This window comes from Lycorma delicatula, chromosome 8 (assembly GCF_047948215.1).
Source record: "Lycorma delicatula isolate Av1 chromosome 8, ASM4794821v1, whole genome shotgun sequence".
Lineage (NCBI taxonomy): Eukaryota > Metazoa > Arthropoda > Insecta > Hemiptera > Fulgoridae > Lycorma > Lycorma delicatula.
The window spans coordinates 1,400,148-1,416,984 of NC_134462.1; the positions used below are offsets into that span (position 1 = coordinate 1,400,148).

The 16,837-nt window shown below is 29.9% G+C and overlaps 1 protein-coding gene across 7 annotated transcripts in view; it reads right to left on the reverse strand.

Annotated features, from left to right (window-relative positions):
- wnd (Mitogen-activated protein kinase kinase kinase 13 wallenda) overlaps nt 1-16,837 on the reverse strand; it is a 289,172-nt gene that overhangs the window by 15,879 nt on the left and 256,456 nt on the right. For 5 of the 7 annotated variants that reach the window (XM_075373961.1, XM_075373957.1, XM_075373958.1 and 2 more), the window contains 4 exons: nt 16,496-16,654; nt 14,292-14,476; nt 12,161-12,311; nt 4,357-5,092 (listed from right to left, as the gene is read on the reverse strand). In XM_075373961.1, the coding sequence (XP_075230076.1) occupies nt 4,988-5,092; nt 12,161-12,311; nt 14,292-14,476; nt 16,496-16,654 (600 nt within the window). In that variant the 3' untranslated portion in view covers nt 4,357-4,987. Of the gene's footprint in view, nt 1-4,356; nt 5,093-12,160; nt 12,312-14,291; nt 14,477-16,495; nt 16,655-16,837 lie in introns of those variants that run through there. The other 2 variants (XR_012757489.1, XR_012757488.1) reach the window with 1 other exon arrangement.

Below are 16,837 nucleotides of genomic sequence, written 5' to 3' on the forward strand. Positions count from 1 at the left end.
GGAAATGTAACAGGTTGGTGTGGAACTGAAAAAGGGGGTAGTTTACTTAAGCAACAGTGTCATAAATATCCAACACAGTGTATTGTTTATTAAGTTTTGTAGAACCAGTGGAGTCAGATTATCGTTATAGCATTAACATGAAAGTTTATGTTTAAATGAATTATTCTTAAAATTCCTTTATTTTTTTATAAATAGTTTAGTTAATTTTATTTATATCAAATTTTGAATGTTCAGAATAAGTAATGATTTTTTTTACGTGGTGTGAATCTTTTTTTATATGTTATCTATTTATTACATAATATTTAATGCACTTCTTAGATTATGTGCATATATTACAAAATGATAGTTAAAAAAATAAATTATCATCATTTGAACAGTGGCAAAATAATGTTGTCAGTGGCAAAGGGAATAAAGTTTTAATGTAGTAAAAACTACTGATAATGTAATGCACATATTTAAATCAGATGTTAATGAATGTAAATAGAATTTTTAAGCAGAGTAATGCTAAAAGTTTTATAAATGACTGTTCTTACATGAAAAAATGCACTGTATTTACCAGAGTGTAGAATTAAAGAGTATTAGATACTTTTAGAGTGAACCAATTAGAGCTTATTCTTTTAACATTTGTTAATAGTTAAATAATGAGCCTTAAAATAAAGTATGTACATAATGTTTAATGTAAAAAAATCCCGCCTCATCAACTACACATAAACTCTGATACATTAATATTATAAAATTCTGTTTACATATTTTTAAACATACTTTATTTTTAAAGTATCACTTGAATTTTAAGCAAATTATATGCTATGGGATTTTGGAATTGTGGAAAGATGTAGTTTTTAATTTTATATTTTATATCACTGGTTGCTTTATAATGTTAAATTTATTCTTAAGAATTATTTGGTCTAAATTTTTCAAGGTTATAATATTATTATTTTTATTATACTTCTTAATCAATATTTTATTGTATATTATTTAGTTCTTTTATTTTAAAATGTAATTTGAAAAATTATTTGGAAATTAATTTTAATTAGGGTGTATATTGAATTTATTTTTTTTACAAAATAAAGGTTTTTTTATTTATTATTATTAATTAATTTTATGTAATTTTAAGGAAAAAGCTAAATGTGTACACAATGTATATTTGAAAATATATTACTGATTAACAAGTTATGACTGTTTTAATCTTTAGTTATTTTCATGATTAGATATTATAGTACATGAAAATCTGTTATCAGTCATTCAACCTCTTGGTTAGATTATCACAAGGAGGCAACAGCCTCTATCTAAGCCAGCCTGCTCATTGTTGTCAACTCGATGTGATGTAAACTAATGTGATTTAAAGAGGAACAAAAAAAAAAGCTGACGGTGGGACTGTAAGTTGTATGTGGCAACACCTCCCAACCCAACTTGTGAATAGCTTCCCATGTTTTTGTGGGAGAGAGAATCAGGATATTTCCTCCTTACTGCAGGTTTCACTTTATAATCAAGTGTATTACACAATATTACTCATCATTCATTGTTCTTCCAAATAACTACAGTAAATTGGGCCTTTATAGTCCTAAAACTATTAAAATCACTTACCACATAAGATTTGAATTTTTTTTCCGGTAGGTGAATTCGAATGTTTCTATTATATACACTGATGTTTAGATTCTACATTAAAATAATGAATCACAAGTTATGCGATCAAGAAAAGCATTATCTTCTGTTGAAAACTTTTAAGTTGAATAAAAATGTGAATGCAGGTGTCAGTGATTTGAGTCAACTGTCTCGGAATTCACCTTAATATCGTTTGCGGTACTTCAACTTGTCATGGATAATGGGATGGACAGTGCCAATTACTCACATTATAATGCAATTTTGCAAAGCGTCAGTTAAAACTTTCAACGGTATTCTGCTACAAGAATATCTGAAAATCTGTGACACTTGTTACACCCATGTAAATAATTTGATCTACTAATAAAAATTTTCATGGTTAATTCACTTTTTATCATGCATTATTAACATCTGTGAGTGAATTTCGGTCAGTTTTACACCTTCATCCTGGTGAAAGCTATCTATTTATAATATGTGCCTAATGATATTTCAGTTAAATCTTATTTTCACTATTTAATAAAATAATTATCTATCTACATCTTCTCAAAAGTTTCAGTGATTATGGTAGTCATATGACAATTACTCCTTCCATTCTCTGACTTAATACGCTACATCATTGAGTTTTGGCCAGTCTTTTCTTTCAAAGTATTAAAATGGACTATTTATATATAATTCTTTTGTTAGTAACAGAGTAGAAGTAATAAATTAGTTCAGCTACATGTATGTAGTTCATACTGTTGAATAGAACAGTTTTGCAGCCTAATCCTTGAATTGTAAACGATAAAATAAATAATGCAGCATAATGTTTTGCTTATAATCCTAAGTTTTTGAAAGCGCTTACAAGCGTGAACATATTACAGCACATTAACTATTCAATGATCTAGATCGTTAAACAATCCCACTTACACTATTTTCATGAGTTGAATATCTATCAATCCAGTTTATGGGATTGATAAACACAATCGTGTAAAATTGAAAAAATCTTAGATTAGAATTGAAATATTTTGTAAATATTAATTTTAATATTTTGCAAATGTTTTGTTCAAGTATACTTCATTATATAAACCTAACCAAGAAAATTCTGTAAAGTTCATGTACACAGTATAAAAATTAATTTTTTCTATATTTTAGGTTGTGTTTTTGAGTAAGTTATACACAAAAAAAAAACCAAAATAATAAAGTAGATATTACTGTGAAAATACAAAATATGAGAGAAATAATAAAAACATTAAGTAAAAAAAAATTATAAGCATGTAGACTTAATTGTATTCTGTTACTAGGATTTAATTTAATTTACTATATAATATGTATATAAAATATAAAAGGTAATGTATATTAAAAAAAAAAATTCATATATTCATGTTTTTTTTTAGATGTTTTCTGCATTAGCTGATAAAAACTCAGATTTTGTTATTTACATAACTACAAAATCCATTCAAAGGAATTTCTAAATTATTTAATAAAATTGATATTAGTAAATTTACATCATTGGAAATATTTTCAAGTTCATTTTTAATACTATTAACTAAAAGATTATCATTGATAATCAAATTTTAAGTGTGTTGTATTCACAACATTTATGTGTATTGTATTTAAAAGCATCAAAGAGAGTCGAAGTTTGATTTCTAATAACATGTTTAACTTCATATATGATTAAAAGCTAGTAACTACAAATACATAATATGTCAAGAAAAGTTGATTGCGTCAACAAAATATATATTGATGAAGAATGCAAAATAGTATCAATTTGGCTGAGTCCAGCATAAAAATTTATTCTTGCATCTTTTTGGGTTAAAAGAAATATTTTTTGTAACATTAATGAACACTTTTCTGTAATAAACTTATGCAAAGTTTCAAATTATAGTTTTGGATATGTTTAGGTGCAATAAAAAAAAGTATTATGAAATTTATTATGAGCAAATAAGTATAGAAATTGAGAGAACAAACATAATACTTTTCTATTATAGTATTACCCAGTACACTCATCATAAGTTAGTATATTAAAAGGTGTTGATTTACTGAGTTAATTATTGTTGAAATCTTTTAACCTGTATTTAGATAACAGTTTTATACCACAAAGCAAATAACATTAAAAAATAAAGCTGTCATAAGTCAGCTGCTCTATTTAATATTCAATTTGCAGCAATTATTTCTGTTTTTTTAATATTACATTATTAATAACAAATTTTTCTTACAATGAAATAAAGAAATTTATTAAAAATAATTATCTGATTGTGATGAGTGCATAAGAGATGAATATTTAGGGTGTGAAGACAAATTGTATTGCTTATAATGACAAATTTTTTTAGAAAACAAATTTTTCCAAAGCATCTTCAAATTGATATGAAGTCTAGCATCACAAATTTTTCCTGAAATAAACTGACTATAATAGGTATACTTAAAAAATTAACTCATGGGTCGAAGACTTAAAATAAGATATATACTTTAGGTTCTAGAAATATTACTGAATATTTTTTGTTAAGTATTCGCATCTTATTTTCATCCTAAATATTTATAAACCACGATTCATCAAGTGACCAATTCAAAGAATTCATCAATTCAAAAGTGCACATTAAGTTTCAGTATTGTGAACTGTGTAGGCTATAATTTTTCTCTTTGTAAATTTTATCTAAATCATTTGGAGTAAAAGAATTATTATTTATTTTAACAATAGAATGATTGGAATCCTACTCAAGTAAAAATATATATAAAAAAATACTAAAACAAAGTTTTAAGGTATTAAAAACACATAAAACATACAAACAAAGGGTTTTATACAATAGTTTAGATTAATACATAATGTTTACTTGTAATATAAGATAAGAAACAAAAATTTTTACAAACAATAATAATATAGAAAATAATGAAAAAAAGTACATAAATAAAAAGAAGAAAAAGTTAAATTTAAAAGCTGTAATTACTATTTTTATTTGTACATTTATTCACATGTATAATTACATGTTTCACATATGCAATTTTTTTATTACTAATATTATTTTTTTTTACAAAAAGGGAATGATCAGATACTTAAAATAAAATCCTTAAAAATTAGTATTCACAACAGTCACACATAACAAAACAGTCTTTCAATTTAATTTACAACATTCATTAACATAAACCGATTCACATTTAATAAAATAACTAAAAGTAGTTTTGAGATGGATTAATTTTTGTTGTAACATAATGATACACAACAAAATATAATTTTTGAGCTACAAATTATACCTTGAGTTTTTATAAATGTAGTTGAAGAAGAACATGTCATGGTTAACAACCCTCGTTTTACTAAATTATGGCGGTGTGTCTTTGTATTTGTGAGGGTAGCTGCTCAAATTATTTTTTTTTGTTTTAGTTTTTTTTTCTGTAAAATAATTTAATTGAAATGATGTCACACTACTGTTTCTGTTGGCTGTGGCAACTGAGAAGCTATTGTTGTGTCGCTGACATCATCTGATTCCGATTCTGATGAACTACCATCACTAACTGCTGCCCTCTGAAACAATATCAATAAATAAAAAATTTATAAAATATATAGTATTAAACTATGACTACAGACCTGGAAATATATCCTTAACTGATTTCATTTCATTATTGCTATTAGAATTAAGTTTATTTCTTTTGATCTTTTTGGTTAAATTTTCTCTTATTTTGCTAAAAATTTAACTGGTTTGAAATCTCAGTTCCAATTTCTACACTTTGACTATCCAGGGTTAATTTGTTCCATGTATATTTAGTATTATTCTTTGACTGCCTATTTTTCAGTTTACTTAGTTTCTTTTTTTTTTTTATTGTTTTGCATAGAATACAAAATTTTGTTCATATTGTTCTTTTACATACTTGATGATATTATTCAATTTATTTGCATAATTAACATAAATTTTCTTTAATTTAATATTGTCAGTATTATTTTTTCATTTTTGTGATCCATGTTTTCCTTTTTTTTTATTTTTTTATTTATTTTTTTTTTGTAGTAGCTTGCTGTACAATATTTTTTTAAATTTTATTAAGTAAAACATTCACTGCTTTATCAATATCAGAAATTTGAAGTGAATCATCATCCCGCAAGCCATATTTTCAGTTTGGGAAGATGAAGAAGTAATATCTGGGAGCCGAATACGGTGCATGTGGAAGCATAGGTCATGGAGTTTTGCAACAACAACCTGAGACATGTATGTAAGCACATTATCATGGTAAAATAGCTTTCTCTTTGGTCAGGATATTTAACCTGAACAGAACCCTTCAATTAATCCAGTAATGAAGTGTAATTAATTCTTTTTGATTTTTTTTACTGATTTATTCTTGGGAGACATATCAGTGGTTGCCTATACCAACAACTTGGCACTGTTGGTAGCTGGCCATACGAAGAAGGAGATGGAAGAACTGGCGACTACAGCTGTGAGACGAGTGAATGCTTGGCTTTATGAGAGGTGCATGGAGTTGGTGCTCTGTAAAACGCAACTGATGGCAGTGATTGGCCATTGTCGCCAGCATCAACAGGGACACCAGCATCCCTGCTGATGGTTTCTGAGCGAGCATGTCGAAACACGTTAAACATTTGGGGGTACTGTTTGGGAGGTCTGGCTTGTTTAATAAACACATTCAGGAGGTTACAGACAAGGCTGGGTGGGCTATTGGCACTCTTGGACAGTTAATGGGGGTCTAGGTCGGGACTGCGGGTGGCCAAGAAGAAGCTCCTCATGACTGCTGTGTCGATTCTCTTGTATGCTTTAACGGCTTGGTTTGAGGGGCTGGGAAGGAAGAAGAATGTGAGGCAGCTGGCCTCGCTACAGCAGTGGGCGGCACTTAATATCGCCGCCGCCTATCGAACAGTGCCTTAAGGTGTTGGTGGGTGTCCCACCGATCCATCTTTGGGCACTACAACTGAAACAGGCATATGAGGGGATGCAGAAGGCCAGCTCGGCCACCCTTCTGCTGCAGGAATGGCAGGAGCTTTCAGACACAATACATAAGAGTGCATGGACTCATCGGTTGATCCCCAGGCTTGGGCCTTGGCTGGGGAGGAAGCATGGTGAAATTGGGTATTATTCATCCCAGCTGCTCTCAGAGCAAGGGGGATTTGGGACTTATGTAGGTTTGGAAGGCAAGAATTCCCCGAGTGTATTTATTGTGGGCAACAAGATACCCCCCCAAGCATATGTTTTATGTGTACCCCAGGTGTGTAGACATGAAGGAGAGACTACGCCTGAGGTGGCTAGTGTCAGAAACCACTGTAAATTACATGTTGTGTGGTGCAGATGAGGCTGTTGAGAAGCTAGCAGTGGGATCCTGAAGTCAAAGGAGCAGAAGTATCATGACTGGGAAGTAGATTGGCAAACTACTGGTAGTGGTAGGGCAGGCAGCCTTAATTAGGAGGTGACAGCTCGTTGAGGTGAACTGCACCCAATGAGTGATTGGGGACCCTGGGGGGGTCTCGGGAATGGAGCCTGTATCTTAGGCAGGCTGTCTAGGAGGGGGGAATTAAGATCATGTTCCGGTGGAGCCCCCTTTTGATGTTCCGTCATTTGAGGCGAGGCAAAGAAGACTGAATCCCAGTCGCTTGGGTTGCTCTGGCATGGACAGCATAGTCAGGGGGTCCTGAGCGGTTAGAGGTGAGGTACCTCCTAGGACCATGTGATGCTTGATTACAGGTCCAATCTGGAAACCCACCGGGTTGGTCTAGTGGTGAACGCTTATTTGCAAATCAGCTGATTTTGATGTGGAGTTTAAATATTCAAATCCTAGTAAAGGCAGTTACTTTTATACAGATTTGAATACTGGATCGCAGATACCGGTTTTCTTTGGTGGTTGGGTTTCAATTAACCACACATCTCAGAAATGTCGACCAGAGACTGAACAAGACTACACTTCATTTAGACTCATACATATCCTCTGAAGTAATACCTGACGGTGATTCCCAGAGACTAAAGAGGAAAAAAAGTCCAGTCCGGGGTGGCGAAAAAAAGTCCAGTCCGGGGTGGCAAAAAAAAAAGAAAGGTAGTTATGAACACTACACTACGAAATCCAAACAACTGTACCCATGACTTTTCCTGCAGATGGGAACCGTTTTTGCTTTTTCTGACTCACGATCACCTGACCCACCCACTGTTTGGTTTCTGGCATGTAATGGTAATATTGTATTTCATCTACTGTTATAAAACAACAAAGAAATTATTAGTGTTGCATTTAATTAAGTCTAAATACCCTTGAGAAGTGGTCAAATGCATTTTTGATTGATTGGTAACAAACACAGCATGCATTACGTGGGAAACATTTTCATATCCAAAACATTGTGTAAAATGTAATGGACTCAAGTCTACCCAGATATTTGCCATGTCAGCAAGATTGTGTATCTTCAGTCAGCAATCATTGATTATAGCATTGCAGATTTTTGTGACAATTTTATCAGTTGTAGCGGTTTTTGAGAATCCCAAGTGAAACTTGAGTGGATGTATGATCATATTTAAATTCAGCAACTCACATTTTTACCGTTGAAAACGAGAGGAAGAGCCTTTTGAAGTAGAATCAAACTCTTTTTGGATGTTCATTGGGGTTAAACCATTTAACACAAAGCACTTTATAACAGTTTGAACTTCAATTTTATCCATTTTTCAGAAAATTTAAAACTTATTTGTTTTACTAAAGCAGCTGCTAAACATGCATCTGAAACTTTGCAGCATGTCATCTATAGAATCACTATTAACAAAGAACAATCATTTGGTCATACTTGTACTACCTTTGTGTCAGACCAAGAACTTTATGAATGACCCTCATATTACTTACATAATAAGCAAATTATACAAAATTAAAGCTAAAAAAAAATTACTGAAAAATTCTTGAATTGACTAATTTACACATTATTAAAGAATAAAATTATAAAAACTATATCAATGACATTGTACACTTTATTTTGAACTTGTGAAAATCAAAGAGAATGTAGAATTTCACTCAGAAGCTAAATATTTTACAATTTTTTGCGATAAAGTAAATTTTTATTAGTAATTCATTATGATAAAATATGAATATTTAAAAAAAATTAAATTTTCTGATTAAAAGTACATTGAATTTTGCAAGATTCTCCATATATTTTAGAAGTTACTGTATATGTTAATAAAACAAATTAACAAAAATCATTCCAATAAACAACAATCTACAATTACTTAAATTAATTGCCCTAAATACTACATTGAGTGAATACAACCAGATACAGAAAAAAAATACAAGAACCATACAAAAACATAAAGTAGCAATGTTTCTTTAAATTAAGATAAATTTCTGTCAAAGGTTACATACGATAAATTAAATTGTTGACATGTTTTATATTAACATATTCCTTTTGATGAGCAATTTAAAAAAAAATTGTTGTTAGTAATTCATATAAAAGTAATAATGAAACAGAAATTTTATTACTGGCAAATGAAATAGAGAGCTCTTTGAAAAAGTGGAAGAAGTTTATCATTACTGGGCAGGGTTAATGAAGGAATTATGGTAGATAGCTCTTTACTTCAAAATGCATAATGGTATGACCATAAGATGTACTTATCAAGGATGTTCCTTGAACATTCAATCACGACTGGTAAAATAAACTGTATTTACAATATAAATTTTGTGATACTGATGTTCCAAACCGATAATTCTATACCATTTTTTTGGTAACAGAGGTAAATTTAAAAAAGTAAATAATGTTTATCAGAAATATGTATCTATGTATTGTGCAACTGTAAATGAGTAAAATTAAATAAATTATTACAAGAATTAAATGAAATTTTGTAATTTATTCAAGTAAAACAAATTATTAAATTTCTATAATTTATACCGATGAGAAAATTTTAATTTTAATATGTCTTCTTCAATAAAGGCCATTTATATATTAATATATTTTTCTCAGGATCAGTGCAGTGAGTGCACAAGTTAATTGTGACTCATCTGCAGTCATTAAAATGATAAAAATAATTAAATGTAACAAAAATAAACATAATTATATACAATTAGGGACTTGGCTTCGGTTTTTATTAAATTTGGAACAAACAGGATGACTTTTGGGAAAAGGTTGTTTTTTGAGCAGCCAGTACATTTTTGTTTCATGTGGTGGGGAGGTTGAGGTTAGGTAATTCACTTTAGTGTGGCCTACCATTTTAGTCACAATGGAGCAGTGGACGATACAGTATCGTGTTTTAGCATACGATACTTTTATTCAAAATAATGAGTCTATTGGCACAACAACACATGAGTCTATTGCCACATTTTTCATCACCAACATCAGTTGGAATGGCACAGTTCAAAGCCGAAACACATTAGATGGGTTGAGGCATTCAGAACAACAGGAACTATAACAAAGAAAAAGCCACCAGGCCCTGCAAGAACCGTAAGGATGTCCGAAAACATCGCCAGAGTGAGAGCAGCATTAATCAGGTGTCCAAGTCAATCTGCACACAGACATGCATAAGAACTAAACATGAGCCATGATTGTGTGAGGAAGATTTTACAACTTGATTTGAAATTCCATCCGTATAAAATGCAGGTGGTCCAGCAACTCAAAATGTGGGACTATGAACAAAGAAAAGACTTTGCAGTGTGTATTTAAGTGTTGTTTAATGATAACCCTAATGCAATACTGTTAATGAGCAATGAAGCTCATTTTCACCTAAATGGCTCGCTAAACAAACAAAACTTTCATTACCGGGCCCCTCAAAATCCCTGTAATGTTCATGAAAAACCTCTCCACTCTACGAAAGTTACTGTTTGGTGTGTAATTGCCCGTTTTGGAGTAATCAGGCCACATTTTTTCAAGGAAAATGGCATCATGGTGACAGTGAACTCACAACACTATGTTCACTTGTTGAATACAATTCTCGGACCAGAATTTCAGAGGCGAAGATTAAACATGAGAAACGTTTATTTCCAACAGGATGGTGCCACAGCACACACTGCCCACACATCAATGGCAGTTATGAGAAACATGTTTCCTGGCCAGTTGATTTCGTGTTTTGATGATGTACCTTGGCTGCTAAGGTCACCGGATTTGTCCTCCTGTGGGTATATTTGAAAGAACGTGTTTATGCTCACAAACCCTGTAATTTAATAGACTTGAAAGATGCAACTACAGAAGAGATGCATTTGAGTGAACCCAACTTGAGGATGATTTTCTAAAGAGGCTGGAAACCTGCATTCAAATGAATGGCCACCACATGAGTGACATAATTTTCAAAAAATGACTATATTTAATCAAAAAGTATGTTTTGACCTTTATTTGTGTAATAATAAAATAATATTATTTTGTAAATTAACTTTGTATTACTCATTTGAAAACCATCCATTTCCCGTACATCACCCTGTGATCTATTTACTAGTTACAATTGAGATATTTATCAGAAACACTTTTCATCCAAGTTACGTCCTTCATAAGTTGCACAGTATACTCACCAAAAATTTTGTAATTCAACACACATAATATATTGTTCTCATTCTGGACTAAATAATTTGATTAAGTTTTTTAATTAGTTATGTTAAGATAAGATAATATTCACTTAGAACCAAATTAAATTAGGTTAAGCTTAAGAGCAAGTTAAGTGCAATATACATTATTTCCTGAGTAAATAACTTGGTTTAAGTGAAATTCAGTTTTGTATAATTAAGTTTCTTTCTTCTTTTTCTTTTTCCTGTTTATCCTCCGGTAACTACCGTTTAGATAATACTTCAGAGGATGATATGTATGAGGTGTAAATGAAGTGTAGTCTTGTACATTCTCAGTTCGACTATTCCTGAGATGTGTGGTTAATTGAAACCCAACCACCAAAGAACACCGGTATCCATGATCTAGTATTCAAATCCGTGTAAAAATAACTGGCTTTACTAGGACTTGAACGCTGGAACTCTCGGCTTCCAAATCAACTGATTTGGGAAGACGCGTTCACCACTAGACCAACCCGGTGGGTCTTAATTAAGTTTAGGTCAAGGTTAAAGTTGCGCTAGGTTAAGGTTATTCCATTTACTGAACTTTATACAACATCAACATAAGCTAACCACATAATCTAATACTTGGTTCAATCACTAATCTGGTTTAATTAACCTTAAATATTAGATTGGTCTATTGTTAGGCTGAGTCCATAATCAAATAATTTCAATTGTATCAAATAACTTAGGTCCTAAATAAAGTTACAAACTTCATAAATAAGGGTCAAATTTCATAAAAATCAGAATTGTATATAATTACCAAAATAAATATAATTTTATTAACTAATACTTTGTCAAAAAGTCAGAACAAACAAATCCATATCTCTATATAAAATTAAAAAATTTACTCAAACCAATACTCAGTGAAATTCTGTACGTGTTTGCAATAAAGTAAACATGCATACACATTAGATACCAAATTAATGGAGATGAACTGACTAATGGAAATCTGTAGATGCTATAGGACTACACAAGATACTCTGTATGTACTACAAAGGTACTCATATTAATATTACTCTATACTTGTATTAATTTCAAAAATATTTAGTACTAATCCTATTTCTGGATAAAGTAGAATTAAATTTTCAAAAATAATAAATTAAAAATATACCTTCAACGAAGGATTGCTTTCAAGAGTTGATGATCTACTTGAAGCAGCATTACTTCTCTCTGAGGTATTATCCTCATCTGACAAATGAACCGGTACTGGTATCCTTATTCTACGAGATCGACACCCAGGACCAATTGGTCGACGTCCAATACTGATAATACACACAAATCATACATTCATTATTTTACATAACTGATTGTCTAAATCATACTTTTATTTTAACTGTAAAGACAAGTTATTTTGTTTTTTAATACAAAAAAGAAACTTTAGAAGAGATGAGGGTAGTTAAATTATTGGAGAGCTCTTTTTGAAATCTACCAAAGGATCTTTACTTTTTTTATTTTTAGTTTGAAGGAGGAAGAATTATTAAACTGTAAAATAATCAGAAATGAAACAATCCTTTTATAATCTATAATTATATCAAGGAGTATTACCATATGAAGAACTGCACATACACATGCAATATTTTCAAAATACATTATCCTATTGATTTAACTATAAAAACTGTAACAAAAAATAATATTTTATACTAAAGATTTATAAAAAATTAAGACATTACTCCTTTGATGTATTTATAGATGATTACATATTTTTTTATATAAAAAGAAAATTTTTTTAAATTTGTGAAGAAATAATAAATATTATTATTCCTATTTTTCTAGGAATAATATAATAATCATGTAAGAATCAAATAACCACGCCAGAAGAATTATATTGAGAAGTTTTTTCTAATATACAGGAGATGTATATTAGAAAATATGACCAAGAAAGTTCACCTTCATGCTGCAACATTTCAACTGCGTACTAACTATGCTGCACACAAGCATAGCCTAGTTAGTACATTCAAAGCCTGTAACAGCTGTAAATTGTGTGGATGCATATGTAAGTGTTTCCTACAACAATCCACATTGTCATCACCAGCATAGTTTGCGGATGGCCTTCCAAACAGATTTTTTAGGACGATGTAGGAAAGATTCCCTAACACACTCAAGAGTTTCTTCAGACACTTGGTTGTCGAATGTTATTGTCACTCAGGAGGATCACAATTAAGCTTTCTACAGAACTCATGTTGAACTGTAACCATAGACTAACATTTAACAAACTGCAAAACACAGAAAGAAGGGTTTGATAACTCATCATCTTTGCTAGTGGGACTGTCAAGTGAAAAGATAAGAAATCACTCTACGGTCATGTGCACAACTAAAACTGTCCTTTTTGCTCTTTTTTTTCTACTCTTAAATCAATACTGTATACTTCATCAAAGAGGTAATATTATAACACACTAAAACCCCAATTTTTTGTACACCCAGTATTTGAAGTACGACATGTCACGACAGAGAAATATAATTATTACTTTACAATGTTATTTTGCACTTGATGATTTTTATCATAAATTTTGCATAGTTTTCAGAGATGCTTTGTTGCTTCTATAGGTTAAAAATTTTTTTGACAACAGTTTACAAGTCAATTACTAAACTTAATAAACTAACAGTTCAGATCTGACAACTGTTTAAAGTAAGAAAAAGTTATCTTGAAATATTATGTAAGAAGTAAGAAACATTCTAAATACAATAATCATTTGTTACTTTTTTTATTTTATAATTAAATGGTATTTTGTAATGGTCTCTAATCAAAGTTTTGCTGCTGTTTTCCTTAATCCACTCGGGGATATATCGAGCAATTCTTCTTTTATTCATAGAGTGGGACACCTATCCACTTGCTTTATGTATTATACACAATCAATAAATCAGCCACATTCGTACTTCATCTAATTCTAATTTATAATTACACTATAATAAAAATTAAAAAGCAAGTATTAAGTTTAAAAGTATTATTGTATTATAAATAAAAAAGAGAAATCTGAATCAACTTTTTATATCCTTTGTTTCTAAATAAGTTTTAAACAATTTACTATAAAAGATATATAAAGATATTGTTAAAGATAATATATTATAGACAGAATATAAAGTAAATGTTGTTCTGACGATCTAATACACTGACAGATTATTTGTACTGAACTGTTTAATAACTTAAAATAGTAGTTAACCAACTGTCGATTGTTATAATCATGAGATTTCATTATGTCACTTATGCATAATCTAAACGTAAATTACAAAATTTTTTTACAGACCTTTTACGTCGTAACGAATATGTGTAACCAAGCCTAGGTAAATCTTCATCTTCTCCTCTGAAACTATCCTCTGGCAAACAATGAGGGTTATTGCCATTATTTAAAATTTCACTAACTTTACGACCAAGGCTTTCTAAGTGATCATCATCACTTAATCTTTCATTGCCATTTTTTTCTGTGAGATCCTGAAAGAAACAACTTTTATATACTTTTTTTTTTTTTTTATTATACAGTGACTTTTACTGTTTATTTAAAAAAAAACAAAAAAAACATTAAGATTGTAATGATAATGTGATGTTAATTAAAAGATTATTACAACCCAGAACGGCATTGGGCATCGACATGAATTGCAATATCTTACACCTGATGAAATATTTTTACAAATACCAAGAGAAGTTGGTACCTTGATATAAGTAGCTGATGTATTGTTAACGTGATATGATATGTTTAAGTGACAAATTTGTGTCTCTATAATGACTGATTCAGTGCACATTTTTTCATGAAACAGGTATACAACAATTTGTCTTAATCATGTGATTGACAATGAGTGTATGCAGAAATGTATATATTAGACATCACACTCTTCTAATTGGGAAAACAAAATTGCTTAAAACATTACAATTAGGACATTAAATAAAAGGATTCATAAAATTAACTTCAAAAATGCTATTATAAAATTCCAACGTAGTATTATAGATAAAAGGTAGTCTTAGAAGTTGAACAATTCTTATCATTTATTAGAAATATATATGAAAATTATAAAAAATAAAAAATACTTATAAAAATTATAAAAACATCTATTTATTCAACAAATAAGCAAATAATAAAGATTGAAGAAGGTTTAACCAGTATCAAAATTAATCTTGCTGTATAGCAAATTTTTCTTTTTTTGAATTTTTCAATGTTTTTAAAAATAAGATATCTAAGGAGATAACTGTGAAAAAGTTTATCAAAAACCAATTTAAGGTTAAGTACTTTTAATAGTGAAACGAGAGAAGTATAGACATTACAGATGGAATAAAACATAGAGTGAAGTTTCTGTTGTATAACTGCTGAGAGACAAGTGAAAATAGTGAATGAGACAGGAGTAAGTCGCATTCACACGTTGCCAGCTAGGTGATAAAGACTTAAGATACACCACACCTCTTCACCCTCACCACATAAGAAAAATAGCAGCTGTCTTTTTAAAATCTAAGACTTAATGAAAAACCACCTTTCCACCTTTTTTTTCTAGGACCACCGTTAGGTATTGCTTCAGAGATGAATGATATGTAGTGTGTGAAAATACCATGCTTAACCAGGATTCAAACCTGGGATCACCGTTTGAAAGGCCAAGATGCTACCTCTCGCGCCACAGAGGCCGACATGTCATTCTACCTAATTTCAAGGAACCTTACAGTAAAATTTCTTGAAATTGGATGATGTGTTTGATCATAATTACGTTACAAACACAAAAAATCACATAAAATGTCAAAAATTGAAGTTAAAAAGTGCCATTTCATTCAGTCAATATTTTTTCTTCAAAATTGTAACTGAAAGAAAATTAAAAACCACATATTATAGATTCAATTAAGACTTGTACATTTTTATTGATATAAAAAAAATATTTTAATTTTCATGAATACACAATCAAACGTTATCCCTGTTCCTTCAGTAAAACTGAATACACATCAATTAAAAAAACTCATAAAATTTCAAAAGTATAATTCAGTATTTATGAAAAACATTTCTAGGCTACAGAACTTGCCATCAAAAATCTTAAGCTTCTATTCTACAATTTTTTGCAAATTTATAATAAAAATAAGTTTTTCCTCTTCAGATGTCTTCACAAACATATGTACTTTTTTTAATTTTATCGACTTTTTAAAACAAATTAATTTAATATTTTTAATTATCTAAATAATTATTATATATTATAATAAAATTCAGCTACTAAAAAATAGTTTTAACTTAAAAACTTATTATTTGAATAGATCATAATAAAATTTTCTTTTTATGCAAATATATATTTATCCATTTTTTTTAAACAAAATTCATGAAATTTTTTTGTTCTTCTGAGTTTATAATCATTAAAATAGCTTTTGATTCTGATGATAAATAGATTAAATCCATTACTGACTTCTAAATTCGGGTCAACAATCACCATTAAAGAAATAAAATATATAAAACTGATTAAAAATAAATATTTAAAATTAAATAAATACCTGAAGGGAAGCTGGGTTAGTATTGCCATTAAGACTATCTGTAGGACTTACAGCTGCTGGACTCTGTTCAGGGCTTGGACTGATATCCATTGGTTCAGTTTGCGTCTCTGTATTGACACGACTGGATTCAAGGAAATCATTCCAGTTTCTGCCTTCAGCCTGCAATAAATTGCAGATTAATTAAGTTAGCATGAATTCAAATGATAATTTAAACTATAAATTAAATAATTAACATAACCCAATTTTTTTTATTATTTAACCCAAATTTTATTGATGAATGAAATGTGATTAAATAAATAACAAAAAAGATTTATCATTTGTTTCATTGAAAATTAGGTAACT